Genomic DNA, 18,425 nt, shown 5'->3' on the forward strand with positions numbered 1-18,425 from the left:
TGATTCCCTCCCCTCCCCCTCCCTGGTGATCCTCATGTAGGCCATTGGGCAAAGGTCTGTGGTCAGGCATTTGGGAAACACTGTATAATGGAATGTACACTGGACAAGGAATTAAGAAACTTGGGTTTTAATCAGACCTCTGCCTTCAGATTATCTGAGACAATTCACTTCACTTTGACAAATTTCAGTCTCCTTAACGATGATCTTCATTTCTAGGTAATTTCTCCAGTGGTTTATAAAGTCTGTACCTAATATATGATTCTAAAGGTTTTATTTTTCATAACTTCCTAAAGCAAACCTCTACTAGAGGAGTAAATAAGCAATAAAATGATTAAGTGAAATAGGAAGTTAAACTGTACCCACAAATAAAAATTCCACACAAGAGTGAACTGTGTGCACACCAGGAATTTGTGTGTGTGCATACATGTTTTTACATGTGTCTATCATCTAGGCTGCAGCCATCAGTGATCAACAAATCAGAAAACTCTGTGGCTACACATTGGCTCTTACCATTTCAAAAGTATTTTATCTCCAAAAGATAGCTACCCCTAAGACATTTGCAAAGGCACAATTTAGTATCTTTCCAGTCTTCTTGAGTACCACTTTCAGGTTCTAATAGTTCCTTGTAATCAGAGAATAGAAGTGTCTACATCAGCAAGACCATTAATTTCCTCAATATTGGCTTTTGTCACTGTGTATGTATGCTGTGTTTGTGCCTAGACCTATAGTCCCTCATCTAGTAGTAAGTACTTAACCAAAATGCCTAGTATCTGGCATAAAAGAGAAACTTAAGAAATATTTGCATAATTTTAAAAAAGCAAGAAAAGAAGGGAGGGAAGAGAAGGAGAGAAAGAAAAATTGGGCTTATTTTAAGGAGGATAATGAGTTTTCCATGTCAGTGGGCACCACACAATCCATTATCACTAGCTTATAAATCTTACAAAGGAATTATGTAAAGTATGTAGACTTCTCTTGCATGTGAAAAAACAAGACATTTAGCAGAAGAACTTTAAGAACTGATTCTGAAAGGGATAGCTCACCTTTTTTTAAGCAGAGGCTTTCATTGATTGGTTTTCCCTCCTTGTTGACATCTATTTTCATCCAACTGTGGAGGTATTTCCTGCCCTTCTTGACCACTACTTTAAAACTTTGTTTCTTGAGAAAGAGAGTGGTATTTCCCATCTCAAGGAAGCCCCCCTGCTCATGGCAAGTCCATCGGGGTGCCTGGGAGCAGTGGGCAAAGATGGCTGGCAGCAGAGGGCCTCGAGAAGAACTGGAGATGCCCAGGCACAGTGCAGACTTAACATGAAGGAGCTTTCCATTCTCGGTCCACATCCACTGCTGGTTCTGGTTGGTCCTATTGCACAAGCCCATGACCACTGTCTTATTTTTGGAAAGGCACTGTTGTTTCTGGACATGGACAATCTGAAACCCCGCTGGAAGATGAAAAGCTCATAAGGTCCTATGTAGCAAACTGTAAGGCCATCACAAAACACCCACCCACCCACAGTCAGCCCAGGAAAACACAAGGTTTACTTATCTTTTACTACAGCTATCACTTCAAGTAAATATTCCCAGCTTCAACACGAGTGGTTTAAAACCCCAAGCCAGACATGGTAAGAATGTCAAAATGTCACTTAGCTCTTTTCTTTCAGTTTCATACGGTTTAGGGAAGAAAACACACCCCCACTGAAATAATGAAAGGAAGCTTGGAAGAGAAAGAGAACCATCCAAAGAATATGGTGTGATATCTTAGCCCAATTAGTTAAACATGTTGAAGTTATGAAAAGCTCAGTTCCTTTTGTGAACATTTTACTCTTTTCTGGTACTCTTTCATTCTTTTCCAATCCTTAAATTACCATTGTTATAGGTATTTGTATACAAAGTGCATAGTTTGAATAAGAATTTAAAAATTTGATCTCTTTATCCAAGAATACAACAAAATTTCCCACCCCTCTCAGCATATCTTTCTAGCTCACAGTAGCCAAAGTATTGATAATCACAAACTAAATTTCCTATAGTGCTGGAGAGAAGCATTTTTCTATTTTGTGACAATGTCTATAGTTTTTGGCTTAAATACTAGGAGATTAAAGAAATAAGCATTGCACAATGTAAGAAAATTTAACACCCAATTGTTAAATATTAGTATTAAACAGTGAGATATTCAGGCTCAGAAACCACTTTCTGTGCTTGTACTTAATTTACCCAGTTTTCCCATGAAAATATTCAGACCTTCTTTCCAAATAACTTCCAAATAATACACATCACAATTTTTCACCCTCTTTAATTATATTTCTTATGTTTTCTTTCTTTAACATGAAACAAAACTATAATCTGAATGAAAAAGATGAGAAGAAATGAGAAAAAGATAATTACTCTCCTGATAATGGAGAATGTCACCGGCTATTATATAATAATAAATATTTCTCCTCACAATGCTTTACTCTCTGCTATGAAGACACCATTTCGGGAGCTGCCCAAGGCATTTGGACGACATGAGGAGGCCATTTGTTTTCTTTTGGAGAGAAATCTCAGTGGTGTGGCACAGCTGGCTCCTTTCAGTGCCCCTCCTCATGTCTTTGGTTAAACTGCCTTGGAGACTTGGCTCCATTTCCACCTTATTCCAGACACGTTTCAAAGGACAGAGGCTGCTCTGTTGGCTGTAGGAGAAATACCTCAGGAAAGTGAGGCAAGCCCACTTACCTGAGCTCCCAAAGATCAAGCAGGTAAGAATCGCCATGTAAAATTCAGCCTCCATTTTCACTTAGCAACTTCTCATGCTTCGCCTGGGGGAAAAAAAATTCTCCCAGATAAGAGAAGCAAAGACTAGGAAGGAAATGTGCCTTCACCATGGGGGGAAATGTCAGTGACGAGTACTTCCTCCTATTGAATTGTTTGGGGAAGTTTTACACCAGTGTCCTTTGTCTGCTTCCTTAGAAAGAAGGGATTGTGGTTACCTCTCCATTTTTTATGTAGAAAATATTCCAGCCTCCAGGAGCAGAATAAAACCCAGTAAGTTTCTCTTACATCCCTTCGGCACATGACTGCTTCTGAAACTCCAGGGGGAGAAAAGGAATTACAATCTTAGATAATTGAATGCTCCTAAATCATTACATCTCTTCAAGTGATGTGATTCTGCTGAATGAACATAAGTCATGTCATTTATGAGGGTCTTTGACAAGTGATATGATGACATAAATATGTACTGTTTGTATAATGATATGCTGGGATATCGAGGAAACCCCCATAATGGTGGCACTTCTGGATCATTATCCCTCAGGTGATGACAGTTTTATGGTTTGAGATCAGTATCTCCACTGGGGAGAGGCAGAGACTAAAACTAAACCCACCATGTTACCTACTCCCAGTTCCCCTGGAAGATAACAGCCTGTCTCCAAACAGAAAAAAAGTAGAAGCTTTATAATATTTAGTATTAAGTGGTTTATTGGCAGTATGAAACAAAGTCAACACAGCTGTGTTAAAAATTCATATTTGAGCATAACATCTGGTGTTTGCTGAGTGTAGTTTTTTTTAACTTTTGTCTCTTAAGGATTAAAACCTTTCAGAAATGTAAGGGTATCCATGACAGCATCCTTTTGAAGAACACCTGGGAATGGGACAGGTCATGTCATTCCCAAAGGCATTTGCCTTTTATTGGGAGAGAGATTCCAGGTAGACAGCATATTCAAAAATTCCTTCTTAGTAAAAGAGAGACAAGTATTTAAAATTCTTGATACATCATATTCTTGATGTATTAAATTCTTGATACATTAAAATTCTTGATACATCATTGCTACAAATTTGTTTTTTCCTTTTAAAGTAAAATGACTCACAATGTAGAAATACAGTGGGTAGAGTTCTGGGGCAGAAACCACCTCTATGCCCAATAATAGAGAGTAAATACATATAGACCCAATGACAATCATTGTGCTCTGTAACTGATTGATACGAGGTACTGATAAATGCACATTTCATAGGTAATATTATCAAGACACATTTCCATATAAAACAGTTACTGCTTTTGACTTTTTTTTTTCAAAAACAAGAACTTATTTGTTAAAAATCCATTATCAGTCACTTGCAACTTGAGTGGCAAGATTCTGGTAACTGCGAAAGGCAATAGCACTTAGAACAGGAACAGTTTAACAGCTGACAGCCCATTCACAAGACAGATTTTGCAAACATTAAAGCATCGAAACACATGATAATAATTTCTTCAGCGGCTCCTTCCGATGTCCGATGACATACATCACTTGAGTATTTCATCCATACATTCTGTGTGGCAGATAGTCAATACAAACAAAACAAAACCCCCCTTAGCTGTGTGAGGAATCTATCATACCTCCAGCAGAGGACCTTCAGAATAATTTAGGGGATGCTTACAAACGCATTCACATACACAAGGGACTGGCAGTCTTTAACAGGTTGCTGTCCTCTGCAGTCTCTGCCACAGTTTGGCTGAAAGGCTTCTCCTTCCTTCCATTGCAGGAAGCTCTTTCCAGAAGCCTCAAGTGGGTGATTGACTAATCACCCCTAGAGATTGGTGGTCTGGTAAATCTTCAGACAATCACTGGACAGTTTCTGCTGAAAGTCTATTCTCATACAGGCACAGAGCATGATGCACAAATTCATACTGCTCACTGGTTTGGACCATTCCACCCCTGCAAGGACGAGATAATACAATAACTTCTTTTTGCTAATGCCCTGCAATTTAAGTAACACAGAGACCACAGGTAAGGTAGGGTATTATGCCAAAGACACACAGAACATTTGACCTGGTGATTCTTTTATTATCTCTCTCACCTGTGTCCAAATGACCCAACTGATGAACTCAATAAGCTAATGTAGATCACGGGATTAACACAGTGCCTGGCACTCATGAGGCACTTGATCGATTTGACTTACATACCACTGCTGGGGAGGCAGGACGATAGTTAAGTACTTGGATTTTGGAAACATCCAGGCTGTCTGAGTTCAAATATCTCCCATGCCAATTCTTAGCAGTGTGATCTTGGATGAGTTCCTTACAACCCTTTGTGCCTCAATTTCAGTGCTTCTGTTGAAGTAGGATAACTGTACCTATTTCACAGAATTGTTGTGAAGTCACATGAATTCATGTATCTGCAGTGTTAGTACTGCTTCTTGGGTGCCTCATCCTTCATCTCAAGTTACAATGGTTTATGCTCTTGGATTAAAATTGACTGTAGTAGGTTTATCAAACAACTCAACTGAGCACTGTTGCTCTTTCAAGAAAAGAGAGCAATGACCTTGGAATGGTCTATTTGAGTATGTCAGGTGGAAACAATCTTAACCTTTGGGTGGAGCATGTTGGGTGTCTGCACACAATAGTGTGTGTGCGCCCTTCAATGAATTGGGAAAAGGGAATTGGCTTTTGCTTTTTTCCCCTTTGTTATCATCATTATCATTGCAAGCTACTCAGCATCCCTTTTGCTATTGGATTGTAGAAAGCAATTGCTTCAGGACAAATAATCATACTTCTCATTATACTTTTATATGAAATAGCTATATCATATCTTGCTCTTTATAGTAATGGTTCTTTAACTTGGCAAAGCTACCACTAGTAGCATAAATGTTACTTATTGTTCCTTCTTACTGAATAACAGCAACACTCTTAGTAGCTATTTGAAATTATGTTTTAGCCAGTTCCTCCTAGTGGCTGTTGTTACCATTCAAAATAATTATTTTTAGGCCAAATAAGCACCTCAACCTAAAAATAAGATATATTGCCTCACTGTAACATGACTTCTGGTTAATGGTAATAACTAAGACGGGACTATGTCTCTGTTCACTTGTCATCCTCTATAAACATAAGCATAACAACATATTAAGACTTCACTCTTCTAAACTAAACAGTGATGTTAGGTTAGTTAGACTTCACTCTTCTTAACTAAACTAAGCAGGCTGACATGATGCCAAAGTGAAGTTATTTGGCAAGAAACAGAGGTAAGTAGACAGTCTTCAGTGACAGCAAATTATTGGCCCAAGTATTTTGTTAGTCTTCTCCCTAGAACTCTATGTTTTGTTACACTGAAGGCAACTTTCAGGCCATAGGGTTCCATGGTCATCAGCTGCCAGTAGAAATGGTCAGCAAATGCATGTGGTAACTCTTCCTCTTCTTGGCTGGATGATAATATCTGGGCACACCTAAAAACATAATGGGTGTCTGGCAGATGCCGGCCTGACCGTGATGCTGGGGACATACAGCCACAATACATATTAGGGCAGCTCCAGGGAGCTGCGGGGTGCCTGCCTTCCCCCAGCACTCATGCAGCTCAGGGAAGCACGAGTCCACCCCCTGACCTGGAGCCTTCTATGTGCTCCATCTCATGCACTCTGGTCTGTGGACTTCTCTCACCGTTTACCTCACTTTGAGGCAAGAATTTCCCCTTCTTGTCAGTTCTGATGAGCACTGGTCTTTACTCTTCACTGGCGAATGAACACAGCATAGGTTTCACAGCCATTCTACCCCAAGTGAGTTAGCAATGTATTTTAATGATTGGAGTATATTTTCTATATTCTATTACTAAGTCAAGGTTGTTACAGCCAACAAAGGTGGGGAAGAAGGGGAAATAAACTCATGAATTGTAGGCTAGCAAAGTTCTTGCCAGTCTGAGGCTTAAGGAAGGTAGATGAAAAATTATATTACTTCCCACTTGACTTGGAAAGTAAAAATTAAAGAACTGGCATCAGAGATCATTCATTCCAAACACCTTTCCCGAAGGGAGCAGTCTACAAGGCAGATGGTGAGCTAGTTTCTGCCGGAATGCCTTTTAGAGGAAGCCTTTCTCAAAGTTGGCAGGAAAACTTTTGAAGACATCAAAATGAATCTGCTCCTGCCTAACTTTCACCCCATTGGTTGAACTGAAATAACCCAAAAAGTCTTAAGGTTTCTCTGGTAGTCACACAATAGCTCTATAAACGCTGGAAAACAGCTATCAAAGTCTCATAATCTTTTCTTCTCTAGACTAAACATCCTGCAGTCACTCAATATTTCTCTACACGCTGGTTTCCTGGTCACTCACCAATCTGGTCTCCTTCTTCTATAGGCTATTTTATCACATATGACCTGTTAGAGTGTTGTGTCTACTCCCAATGAGGTCTTGTCCATGGAATGCTTTCTCTCTTGAGCTGTACTGGCCTATGTGTTTGCATCTGCAGCTACATCAGATGGTGAGATCCCACAGGGCCCACCTGATGCCTGGTGCTCAGCAAGGATTTAGGATATCAAGCGCAGGTTTAGGTTCATGAGAAAAGTCTGGGGAATTTTTTTTTGAATTTGAAGACTACAGCTCACTCTCATCCTGTCCTTATATGCTGCTGAATTTTTTAGACTAAAGACAGGACTTTCTGTGTATTCCTATTAATTTCCATTTGCTAGTTTCAGCACCGAGTTCTCAGTTACCGACAGCACTATTCCTATCACTCCATATATTAGCTTCCATTTCTTATTCCCAGCTTTGGTCTTCTAGATAATTAATAAGCATACCTTATATCATTCTATCTGCCTTTTATAAAGGAGTAGGAAAAGATAGAGGAAGGGTCTTGCTTATAAGGAATTTGGGAGCGTGCTATACACTGTCTAACCCCATTCCAAAATTGTTTCCCATTAGACTGTTGGTCCTTTAACGGCAGGCATGATGTCATAGTCTACTCATATTTGCAACAGTGAAAACTTGCAAATTACTAGTCTTAATACCCATCAAGTAGGTTACCCAGGCCATGCTGCTTTCATGTCACATGCAAACACATAAATGCCTGGCTAAAGAAAAGCAAAGGGCATCCATCCCAGGAGTCCTCCCCTGGAGGCTGGCTCAAATTCAGGAACTTACTACAAGCATCTCTGAAAATATTTAACAAATACCCAATTGCACATATTAGTATATGAAATATTGTGTTGATCTTTCTAAGAACTGCAGATTTTTCTCTGTTATAGGATGACAAATACAGTCTTTTTTAGAGGCTGGCCACAGCACAAAATACCCAAGAAGCTAATATAGTGCCTGTATACAAAATACAGTTATTTAATAGATGAATAATCCTAGATTAATTCTGGGACCCTCAGGACAGTCCTGTAATAATTCATCCTCCGGGAGAGCTCTGATTTGGTCCCCAGTCACTTTCAGGGAAGACAGGGCTCCATGGAACTTGCTGAAATCTGGATCCATATCATTCCCATAAAGTTCCCAACACAAGCTGCTCTTTATAGGTAAGAAGCAGGAGTTCTCTCTTTATATTTTTACATGGCATCATCCAGTGCCCTTTTACACATGTTTCCATGCTGATCAAGATGAAGTTTCAGGGCAGAGGTCCTACGGGGCCCCACAGAGCTGGAAACCATCAGTCAGGCAGCGCGCCCGACAACACCACCATTATGCAGTACATCAAATTAAAGCATTGTCACTCCTTGGAGAATTCTCTTTAGGAATAAATCTGTTTTTCCCAGGAGGTATAACACATTAAACTACAATATCCAAAAATATCATAAATATCATAAATATATAATATCAAAAAAAAAGAGTAAAGTCACATGGAAAGAGGCAAGGGGACCCAGTTGTGAGAGTGGTCATGGTGTGAAAAGACACGGAGTGCTAAGGTGTCAGTTGCATTGCCAGGAGGGACCAAAGTGTGTTAGGAAGTAACAAGATCTTACACTGTCATCAAGGTAGATCCTGTCTTCTCCTGCTTTATGTTATCACTTGATCTTTGCAGTACTTGGTTTTCCCATCTGCAAAATTTTGCAGTAATAACACAGTAGTGCCTGCCTCAGAGCTGTTCAGAGGAGTTAGTGGGGCAATCCATTTAAAATCTTAGTACCCAGCTGAGCACATAAATACCATCTTGTGAGCTATTTTTATTGTTTTCGTTACTCTTCGGTGTTGTCTGGTCAAACAGGATTGGTTGGAAGGCTCTGGGATGAGGCCCTTGAGGGCCTAGAAGAACTAAGAGGACAGCTGGCAGAGGGCATAATGTTGCCCAGGTTGGGCAAGTCTGGATGATAAGATCCAAATACTTCCTAAATATGAATCAGCCTAAAAGTCTGCTCAAGTAGAAGCAGGATGTTCTGGAAAGAAGGGCCTTATAGTCTGAAAGATTCACATTTGAATCTTTGCTTTTGAACCACTAGCTATATGATTTTGGACAAATCATTTAAGCCTTCCCAGCTGGGGTTTCCTAACTTATAAAATGACATAAATGACAAACCTCATCAGATCATGAGGATTAAATGAGACAGAGCATATCAAAGTCTGGCTGATGGCTATTCTCAGGCTCAGGAGCCCAGGGATCTATGGTTGTGCCTAATGGGCCAGGGAGGTGGAGGAGGAGGTTGGGCTTGTAGGACTAGCTCCCAATCCCGGTTTTGACCAGGACAGTTGTGCTTTCCATTGTTCTTTAAAATTTTTTTTAGTGGTTTTCTATATTGGTGTTTAGTGGAAGATTTTGTCATCTATTTTTTGTTTCCCATTGTTTACAAAAAAAGTTTGAAAAACCACTCTTTTGGCAAACAGTACTTAACTAATAAGACTTCAGATTTTGCAAGGTTTAAGTGAGAAAATCCATAAGAGGCTTAGCATGTGATTGCTATTTAGTGAGTACTAAATAAATGCTCATATTCTGCCATGTATGCTCTTGCTCAGGGCTTAACTGTGTATAATACTAGGTTTAGGGTTTATGATTTCTTTGGAACAGTCCTGGTTCACTCCTGCTTTCCTTAGTAGGGCCACCCTTCACTCTCAGAAGTGCCTTAGTTTGGATGATAAATCATTTGTTCACCCTAGTTATGCCCCATTCCATGCTGTGGTAGAAAGTCATTCCTTTTATTCCAAAAGTGGTGTTGGGCTGCATGGCTCTTATTTCTTTGTGGCCGCAGAATAGGAACACTACGTTTGGCCAAGCCAGAGGAGTCACATACATTGCCCTCCCATCAATGTCAGATAGCTCCTATCACATTAGCCCCACCAAACATAAAAAGTCAGTGACATTGCAGTCTCCATGCAGGGAGGCACGTAGCTGTGTCAGCTGGGGGTAAACTCAGGTTAGAAAGGGAAAAACATGTAACATTTTTTCCCTTTGCTACTGGGAGTGTGTATTGAAATAAAAACCCTCCAGATGCCCAGGAGAGAGATTTGGTTTTTAACATGTTAAACCTGTGACCTTTTGTGACTATTAACTCACACATACAGAGAGCAGCAGCCTTTCCTGCTGCACCACCCAGCGCATCCGGTCTAATCAGTAGACAGAAGAAATTCTGCAGCGGTGACTCACTTCTGGGCTAACAATGGAACTTATGCTCCTTGGCTTTTTATTATTTTTGAATCTGGAATTCTTTGGGTAAAGTTTGGTACAGTAAATTTAGAACAAAAGGTGTGGATGTTAATGTGCTTCACGGGGAAAACTCTGAAAGTTTGGGTGTGAGTCAAATCAGGCTCACATCTGCTGCTGTAACTCTGGGCACCTTGGACAAAGGTTTCCCCGTCTTTATACAGATGTCCTCTCAAGGAGGGAGAACTTAAAACATACAGGCTCTGATTCTGACCAGGTATTCTGGACACAGACATTGTCTCTAGAACTGCTGTTCCACAGCATCCGCAGGGCATAAAGGTCAGCACAGATGAAATGATCATTCAGTGATAATTTGATGATCTAGCATATCTTGAGTTCCATTTAGTTTTTCCTGAAAATTAGCCAATTGTCTCTGAGCACTCAGGCTAACACTCACTTAACTCCAGGCTGAGAAGGAAAAGGTTGTCCTGGCAACCACTTGTGAGATTCAGTTGGCACAATCTGTTTTACAAGAGGATTTCTTACGGTCTCAGGAATTGTGACTCAAGTAAATCCATGTCAATTTCTGGGGCTTTATCTCTAATTGTCTTTAAAAGAAGTAAACCGAAATGTTCAATTCCTGACCTTTGAATGAGACCTTTGGAATTCACTAATGAAGGGGGTCTCTGCAAATTGTTGGCAATGCACAAAGATATGGATAAATGTAATGCTAGGGTTGCTAAAAAATTATACCAACAGGTGGAAGTTTTAGCTTTGGAATTATTTTAAACAAGTGTAGGAAATGAAGAATATTTTTGGGACACATATTAGCTTAGGAAACTGGTGATATATTTCTCCTCTTAGATTGTTACAGTTACGAAAAAAAAAAGAGAAAAATCAAACTAAAGTGATTAATCAAAACATTTAAACAATGATATGACGCACACTGGAAGCATTTTTCTATCCTGTCTGGGAAGCCACAAGCAAGGTCTCTGGCTGTCATTCCAATTTAAGGTCTCCAAGGTAAGGATGTAGAAAGACAACTGCATATTTCACCATGACTCTCAAAAAGGAGGATTAGACAGATTGTTTCCTGTTTCTGCGGAAGGAAAAAAAAAAAGGAAAAGAAAAAGGCCTTGGAACCACGTATTATTTTATGTGCTTCATTTCCCAAATTCTGTTTTCAAGTTCTTCCCATGTGTGAAGGTGCCAAATGGGATTAAAAGAAATAGGTTGAGGAAGAAGTTGCCTGAGGTCAACCTGCAGTGGAACATGTTCCTTTCCTCCCTGTCCAGATACCTGACCATACATGATGGTCACATGTTGCTCCTTAGTCATTCTCTATGTGCATGTGAGGCATGTTCTGGGTTTCCTAGGCCATTTTATTACTATGGGTTATCAGGATTATTTTTTAAGGTGTATCTCTCATACTCAATGTGTAGATGACCTACTATCAATATCTCTCATTGTGAAACCTTGGCATCCACAAGCCTAAATAAATCTCTTGTAGCAGGAGCTAAATATGGTGAAAGCTGGTTGGTTTAGCTTTAACAGTGACTCTTTCAGATGCATTGTTAAAAGCAGAATTAGAATGCAAACTTCTTCTCTCTCAGTCTTGTGCTTAATGCACTTAGGTCTCCCTCTCCAGAAAACAATAGTCTTTTGAGAGCCACACAAATTCAGAATTTAGCCAATCTAATAAGAGCAAAATTGGAAGTTCAGATGTTATAATAAAAAAAAAGACCATCAAAATTTGCCATATAAGTCTGGATACATCATTCCCTCCTGATAAGTCTTGGTCTGCCTCTGAAGAGGGAGATACTTATATAATATTCTTATGGCCAGATTTTTTTAACCATCCCTCTCCTAGTAGGTGTTTGGTAAATGTTACAGTTACCTATTATTGCCATCTCATTGTTCTCTACAGAAACAAAGGTTCAAAGACTCAAAGACTGCAATAGCTGAAAGGGATTTTAGAGAGCTGGTTGGTCACTTCCTAATCACTGAGTCTCAGGATGGAAAAAGCATCTTATTTGAGGGGTCCTCAAATCCACGTGTGCTCCCAGCATTATCAGAAGACCAAATAAACAGGAAGACATAAACATCACTAATTCACATGTGTTGTGAGTCACAGAATGAAAATTAATTTGTAAGCATTATGGGTTTCAAGGTACAACTCTCAGTTTGAAGTCCATAAAATATTTTACTCTTGAAAAAGGGGTCCTCATATCAAAAGAGGATGCAGGACCTGATAGGTTCCACCTCTCTTTTTACACATGTAGATGGAGGTCTAGAGAGGACAAGTGGCCACACAGGAAATTAGGAGCAGAGCCAGGATGACCCCCCAGCAACCTGACATCTGCCCCGGCGATCTCTTGGCGCCTCATTCCTTAGTGGCTGCCTGCTTACTAGTCTCAATTGCCTGATACCCACTTCGCCTTTTAATTAAAAAGGAATGCTGTGGGAATGAAGGAATGATCCATTAATGCACTTCTAAAAACACTTGTGGGTCCTTTGCACTGAATTTGAACTCTTACTTGGAAAAAAAGAAATCCTATTTTATTTCAAAATATGTTAAAAAGTATTTTTTAGAGTAGACTCACAGACTCATGAATCTGCAGTGAGACTGTGGCATCTATTAATAGAAGTTGCCTTAAAGCCAATAAAAATACTGTCTTGCCAGATAACGAGGAATCCACCAAATGGCTGTGTCGTTGCTGTAACACAGGAAACGTCCCCTCAGCATAACATGCTCATCTCTAAACCAGACCATTTCAATTTATTGCTAAAATGTAGATGTGACTACAAACTGCCTGTTTTGTCATGTAGGATAACAGTGATCAGACACTATAATTTATATATATTTTTGGGGGCAGGTGCTTGGTCCTGCTCGATGCTCAAACGCTTGACTTACCAGTCATGGAACAAACCCATTTCAAGTATCCAAACCACTGCTTTTCCTTTCCTTTACTGTTAGCCATGCCCGGGACTTCTCAGGAGGCAGTAGAAGTGGTAGAGGGTAAAGTATAAAAAAAGGATGTGCAGTGTGAGGCCTTGGATCATTAGTGCATAGAGGCCATTGTTAAAGAGGGTCTGAAAAGATAAGAAAATCCCGTGGAGCCTGTGCTCCTCAGAGTACAACGTATCAGCCCTCTGGTATACTAGCTCTGTCTTTTGTAGCCCTTACTATACTCATGTGGATGCTCCGTTTTAATGGCCCCCACCCGGGCTCAGACTCCTATGTCATTTCCAATCTTCTTGTCACCACCAAGCTTCTTGAAAGAACAGTTTATATTTATTATTTGGCAACTTCTTTCCCTCCCCTTTAAATAATCTTTTGGGGAAAGTTTTGTGTGGTCAGATAAATGAGAAAGAGTGCCGGGGGGCTTTTCAGATATTTTAATGCTTTAATACTTACTGTGAATATCCAAGAGGAGAGGGGCTCTAAGAAATAGGGTATATAGCTTTTTCTCAAACTTCACTGAGAATCTATTCTTTTGCCTGAATATAATCTAAAGAGTCTGGCACTTAGCAGTCTCTCATAGTTTAATTAAGAATTAAACTGTGCCCTGAGAAACACAGTCTGGAAAAGCCTGTTAAGGAATCCATCTTCCTCAAGAGCAGGTGTTTAATAAATGTTTGTTGAATGAATGAATATGATTCAGGAGCACCACTCTATGCAGAGATCTCAGGTTCCTGTTTCACAGGCCACAGGATCCAAACACTCATCCACAAACACTCATCCTAAAATAATCCCACAGCAGGGGCATCATGGGCTGAGGACATGAAGTTATACCAATCACACCAGCCCCTTCTCCCTATACTGAGAAGGACCCTGTACTTGGGTTAATGCTCTGCTGTCACTGTCTTGAAATACTTAATAATATTTTTTAAAAGGGGCCCCACATTTTCATTTTACACTGGGCCCTGCTAGCTGGGGAGCTGATCTTGCCTGAGTGCCCCTTGTTGGAGTGTTTGTCCTCACTCCCCATGCCCTTCACCTTCCCAGTGCTCAGAGCTGTCTCCAGTCTCCTCAGTTGCAGGGTGGACACTCAGGTGTACTCAGCTTCTGCAGTTCTCTCCCCAATCCCCCTTCATCAAAACCTAAGTCCTGAAGGTATGCCTAGTGCATGGAATTACACTCTAGCTACCATGCTCTAGCTGGGAGGGATAGATCACCTTGTTTGGATTAAAGTATTAACAATGGGAAAGACATAAGGTGTCTGTCCCCCTCCCCTCCAGTTGCCAGGTTCAATGATCTGCAAAAAGCAGTGATACAGTCAACCAAAGGTTAGCTCTCTACCAGCAGGATTTTAGATGTTCACCATACACAGGTATTTCAGGCATCCTCCATAGGTAGATCTTTTGGGATGAGGCAACTTTCCTATGTTCCTCTAATTATATTTTTAAGACAACTGCTGACATCATTCTATCTGTTCATGAAACAGCTCTCATTCATACTGAACATTGTTTTAAAAATTGTGGTGTCACTGCTTTTTTTTATATTGGCAAAGCATCATCAAAGAGATGTGTTTTGACAATAAACAACTTCCAAAAGCTGTTTACTGTTATCTACAACAGTCATAACTTTCGAGATAGAAATCAGAAGTCCTGGATTCCAAAGAGGTCAATTTTGCCAGTTTCTTAGCTACCTGACCTTGGGCAAGTTACATGATTTCTTGAATTATTTGTTTCCTTGTTTAAAAAAATGAGGCCAAGGAGCACTCTTCTCTACTCTGGGGCTCATCTGGGGAGGTAAGTGAGGTATGTGCTCTGGAGGCTGTGGTGGAGAGGCCATGATTAACAAACTTCCAGGTGTCAGCAGTGCAATCTGGAATGTGTGAAGACAGACCCAGACCTGAAGGCAAGGGTGGCCTGGAGACCACGACGGGAGACAGCGTCTGAAGAACTGATGCAGAACAATGAGCTCCAGGAGCAGGAAGGTGGATGCTTGGATTTTCTGAGGCCAGTTTTCCCTTTACCCAGAGGAGCTAAGGATGTGGTCAATGGCCACAGTCTTTTACACAACTGGAATTTTAAAAATGAAGTGTGACAGGAAAAAGATGAAGAATGGAAGCAAAAGGCAAGAAGGATGGGGGAAAAGGAGTTGGACGGGGTTAAGGAAAGGAGGAAGGTTTTCTGTTTTGCTTTTCATAATAACGAGGGGGGGTACAAACAGAAGGAAGAGACAAGAAAAGGGAAATCTGTGTTGATCCTGTGAAGGAAGGAAAGACCTTCCAAGGAGAGTTTTAATGAGCAGATCCACTTGATGAACACAGCAGCAGCTGCGCAGAAAGCATTTATGTAGAGGGGAATCGCAATTAATAAATCAGAATGATTTCAAGACACATATTGGCAGCAATTCAAATCTAGGGCTAGAGAGCCTGTAGGCTTCAGATCTGCAGAGAAGCTGGATATGTTTTGGAGATCCTATCAGGAGTAAAATGACACAGACTGTGGGAAGACCTTGGTGATGGAAGAAAGCCAAGGCTAAAATTTCTGACCATTTGCTGTCGGAAGGAAGGAGCCGATAGAGGAGGCATTGTGATATAGTTTAAAAAATGTATTTGTGATTCTATTCAAAGCTTGAGGACAATTTAGGAGACTTGACAGGGGAACATGACTGGGAAGGGGAAACCGAGGTGGAGGTCAGGTGACAAAAGCAGGTGGGGGAGATGGGAGAGGGAAGAGGCAAGATTTAAAGGTAACAAGAGTCAGAAAAATAGGCACACCAAACCAATTATTTTTCAGGATATTTTCCAAACAGGATCAGAGCAGGTGTTGGAGGCCTACCTGGTTTGGAGGCAGTTTAGATGCATGAAGGCGTGTGGCTTTCATGGATATCTGGTACCATCTAATAGGAAAGTGGGGTACAAGGGTATGAACTAGAGTCACTGGGGGACCTGGGGCCCCCTACAGGAGTCTTATTTACACAAGCACAAAGCAGGAGAGATCCAGGTCATGGTGGGAACAGCTCGACGCTGACCGGGGGCTGTCTCTTCCCTGTGATATACGACCCCACTTCTGGGTGAAGGCTGGTTGTAGAGCCTGCAGTGAAGCAACTGGATCCTATTCCAGCTGTGTGCCCAGGCAAGAGGGTTTTCAGGAGACCAAGACAGCAGTTGTAAGAAAAGGAGGAGAGAGGAATGAGCTGAGTCTTCTTTTATACAAAAGGAAAACATTTTTGGAAGGGGTATGGAAAGGGGGATAGGGGGAGGGTAGAGAGAGGGTAAGAAACATAGACTAAGTATTCGAAGTATACCACAGGTGTACTCATCTTAATGTTCCTGCAGCCCCGGGAATTAAATGTTATTAGTCCCCATTTACAGATGGGTGGGCAGGTGTCTTGCTATACAGACCGATAATAAGTGTGGCTAAACTTGATTGCATGTTTATCATGTGCCAGGCACTTTACAGATTTCTCTTAATCCTTACAACCATAGGAAGAAGATACAAGTATTACTTCCACTCTCCCGATGGGAAAACTAAGGCCTGGAGGAGTCCTGTAACTTGCCCAAGGCTGCATAACTAGAAACAGTGAAAGCCAGAATGCGAATCCAGGCAATTGGTTTCCAGAGGCCAGAATTTTTTTTTTTTTTTTTTTGAGAGGGCATCTCTCATATTTATTGATCAAATGGTTGTTAACAACAATAAAATTCAGTATAGGGGGGTCAACGCTCAATGTACAATCATTAATCCATCTCAAGCCTAATTCTCGTCAGTCTCCAATCTTCTGAAGCATAACAAACAAGTTCTTACATGGTGAACGAATTCTTACATAGTGAATAAATTCTTACATGGTGAACAGTACAAGGGCATTCATCACAGAAACTTTCGGTTTTGATCATGCATTATGACCTATAAACAATCAGGTCAAATATGAATATTCGTTTGATTTTTGTACTTGATTTATATGTTGATCCCACATTTCTCCTATTATTATTATTATTTTTATTTTTAATAAAATGCTGAAGTGGTAGGTAGATGCAAGATAAAGGTAGAAAACATAGTTTAGTGCTGTAAGAGGGCAAATGTAGATGATCAGATGATCAGGTGTGTGCCTATGGACCAAGCATTAATCCAGGCTAGACAAGGGCAGCAAGACATCCACGGATGCAGAAGATTTCTCTCAAAGCAGGGGGGGTGAGGTTCTGAGCCTCACCTCTGTTGATCCCCAAATTCTCATCTGATGGCCCCCCTGCGACTGTGCCTGTCTTAGGTTGTTCCTCCCTTGAGGAATCTTACCCGTCTCTGGCTAACCAGTCATCTTCCGGGGCCATACAGGGAAATGTAAAGTTGGTAAGTGAGAGAGAAGCCATATTGTTTGCAAAGGTTAGCTTTTTACTTCTTTGCAGATTTCTGCCCTGTGGCTTCTATGCCCAGCACTTGTCTCGAGGTATCTTTACCACCTGGAGGAATTATGATACTCGGTAAATTTGATATGAGGCACGAATTCTATTTAAGGGTTGTAATTAGGAAGGAAGAAGAAAAGCTATAGATGTAGCATATGAAGGAAACATGGGAGGATTGATTATTTCTTTGACATATCTTGTATAGTACCTTAAGTATGTATAGGTTTTAAACTACTAACTAATTTGCACAGACATATTAACATAATAGGAATACGGTGACATAAACAAAGCAAATCTATAATTACCATCCATCTCCAGTGAAGCCAAGAAAACCATTTAGGCACCCTAGGCATTTGTGAAAATTTATCTATGATATGATGGATATTGTCCAACTGTACGTGAACCATCAGACAAATTAAAGCAGCCCATTTCTGGGATCTGTTCACATCCCATATATTCTTTTAACCATAGATAGTCTATAGTCATGAGATTTTGGAGTGCTACAACTTGCACCCCTCCCAACTCCTGGTTGAGTTCCAACAGTACAGATCCGGTCAAATTCGTTGTCTCACTGTATGCACATGCCAGCCTAGACATCTCCCTCCTCATTCCTATGGCAAGTCCAGGAGACAGTGGGCTAGATGCAGCCACAACCGCAGCATCGTCTGGATCCCTGTGGAGGCTTTTTGATGATCATCCCCCGGCACAAGTCCTCCAGAGAGTCAGAGGCCAGAATTTTAACCACCATGATGAAAAGCCTCTGATAAGCCAGTTAAAATTAAGAGAAAAAGA

General features: G+C 40.7%; 2 protein-coding genes across 9 annotated transcripts in view; both read right to left on the minus strand.

Annotated features, from left to right (window-relative positions):
* Nucleotides 1-2,842, minus strand: part of PTPRB (protein tyrosine phosphatase receptor type B) — a 130,101-nt gene extending 127,259 nt beyond the window's left edge. For all 3 annotated transcript variants that reach the window (XM_073215594.1, XM_073215593.1, XM_073215592.1), the window contains exons 1-2: nt 2,704-2,842; nt 1,041-1,436 (exon numbers count right to left, since the gene is read on the minus strand). In XM_073215594.1, coding sequence (XP_073071695.1) covers nt 1,041-1,436; nt 2,704-2,758 — 451 coding nt within the window. In that variant the 5' untranslated portion in view covers nt 2,759-2,842. The remainder of the gene's footprint in view (nt 1-1,040; nt 1,437-2,703) is intronic.
* Nucleotides 2,843-3,426: 584 nt separating this feature from the next.
* PTPRR (protein tyrosine phosphatase receptor type R) overlaps nt 3,427-18,425 on the minus strand; it is a 236,929-nt gene continuing 221,930 nt past the window's right edge. For all 6 annotated transcript variants that reach the window (XM_073215597.1, XM_037000349.2, XM_037000347.2 and 3 more), the window contains one exon: nt 3,427-4,661. In XM_073215597.1, coding sequence (XP_073071698.1) covers nt 4,568-4,661 — 94 coding nt within the window. In that variant the 3' untranslated portion in view covers nt 3,427-4,567. The remainder of the gene's footprint in view (nt 4,662-18,425) is intronic.

The sequence above is a fragment of the Manis javanica genome, chromosome 10 (assembly GCF_040802235.1).
Source record: "Manis javanica isolate MJ-LG chromosome 10, MJ_LKY, whole genome shotgun sequence".
NCBI lineage: Eukaryota > Metazoa > Chordata > Mammalia > Pholidota > Manidae > Manis > Manis javanica.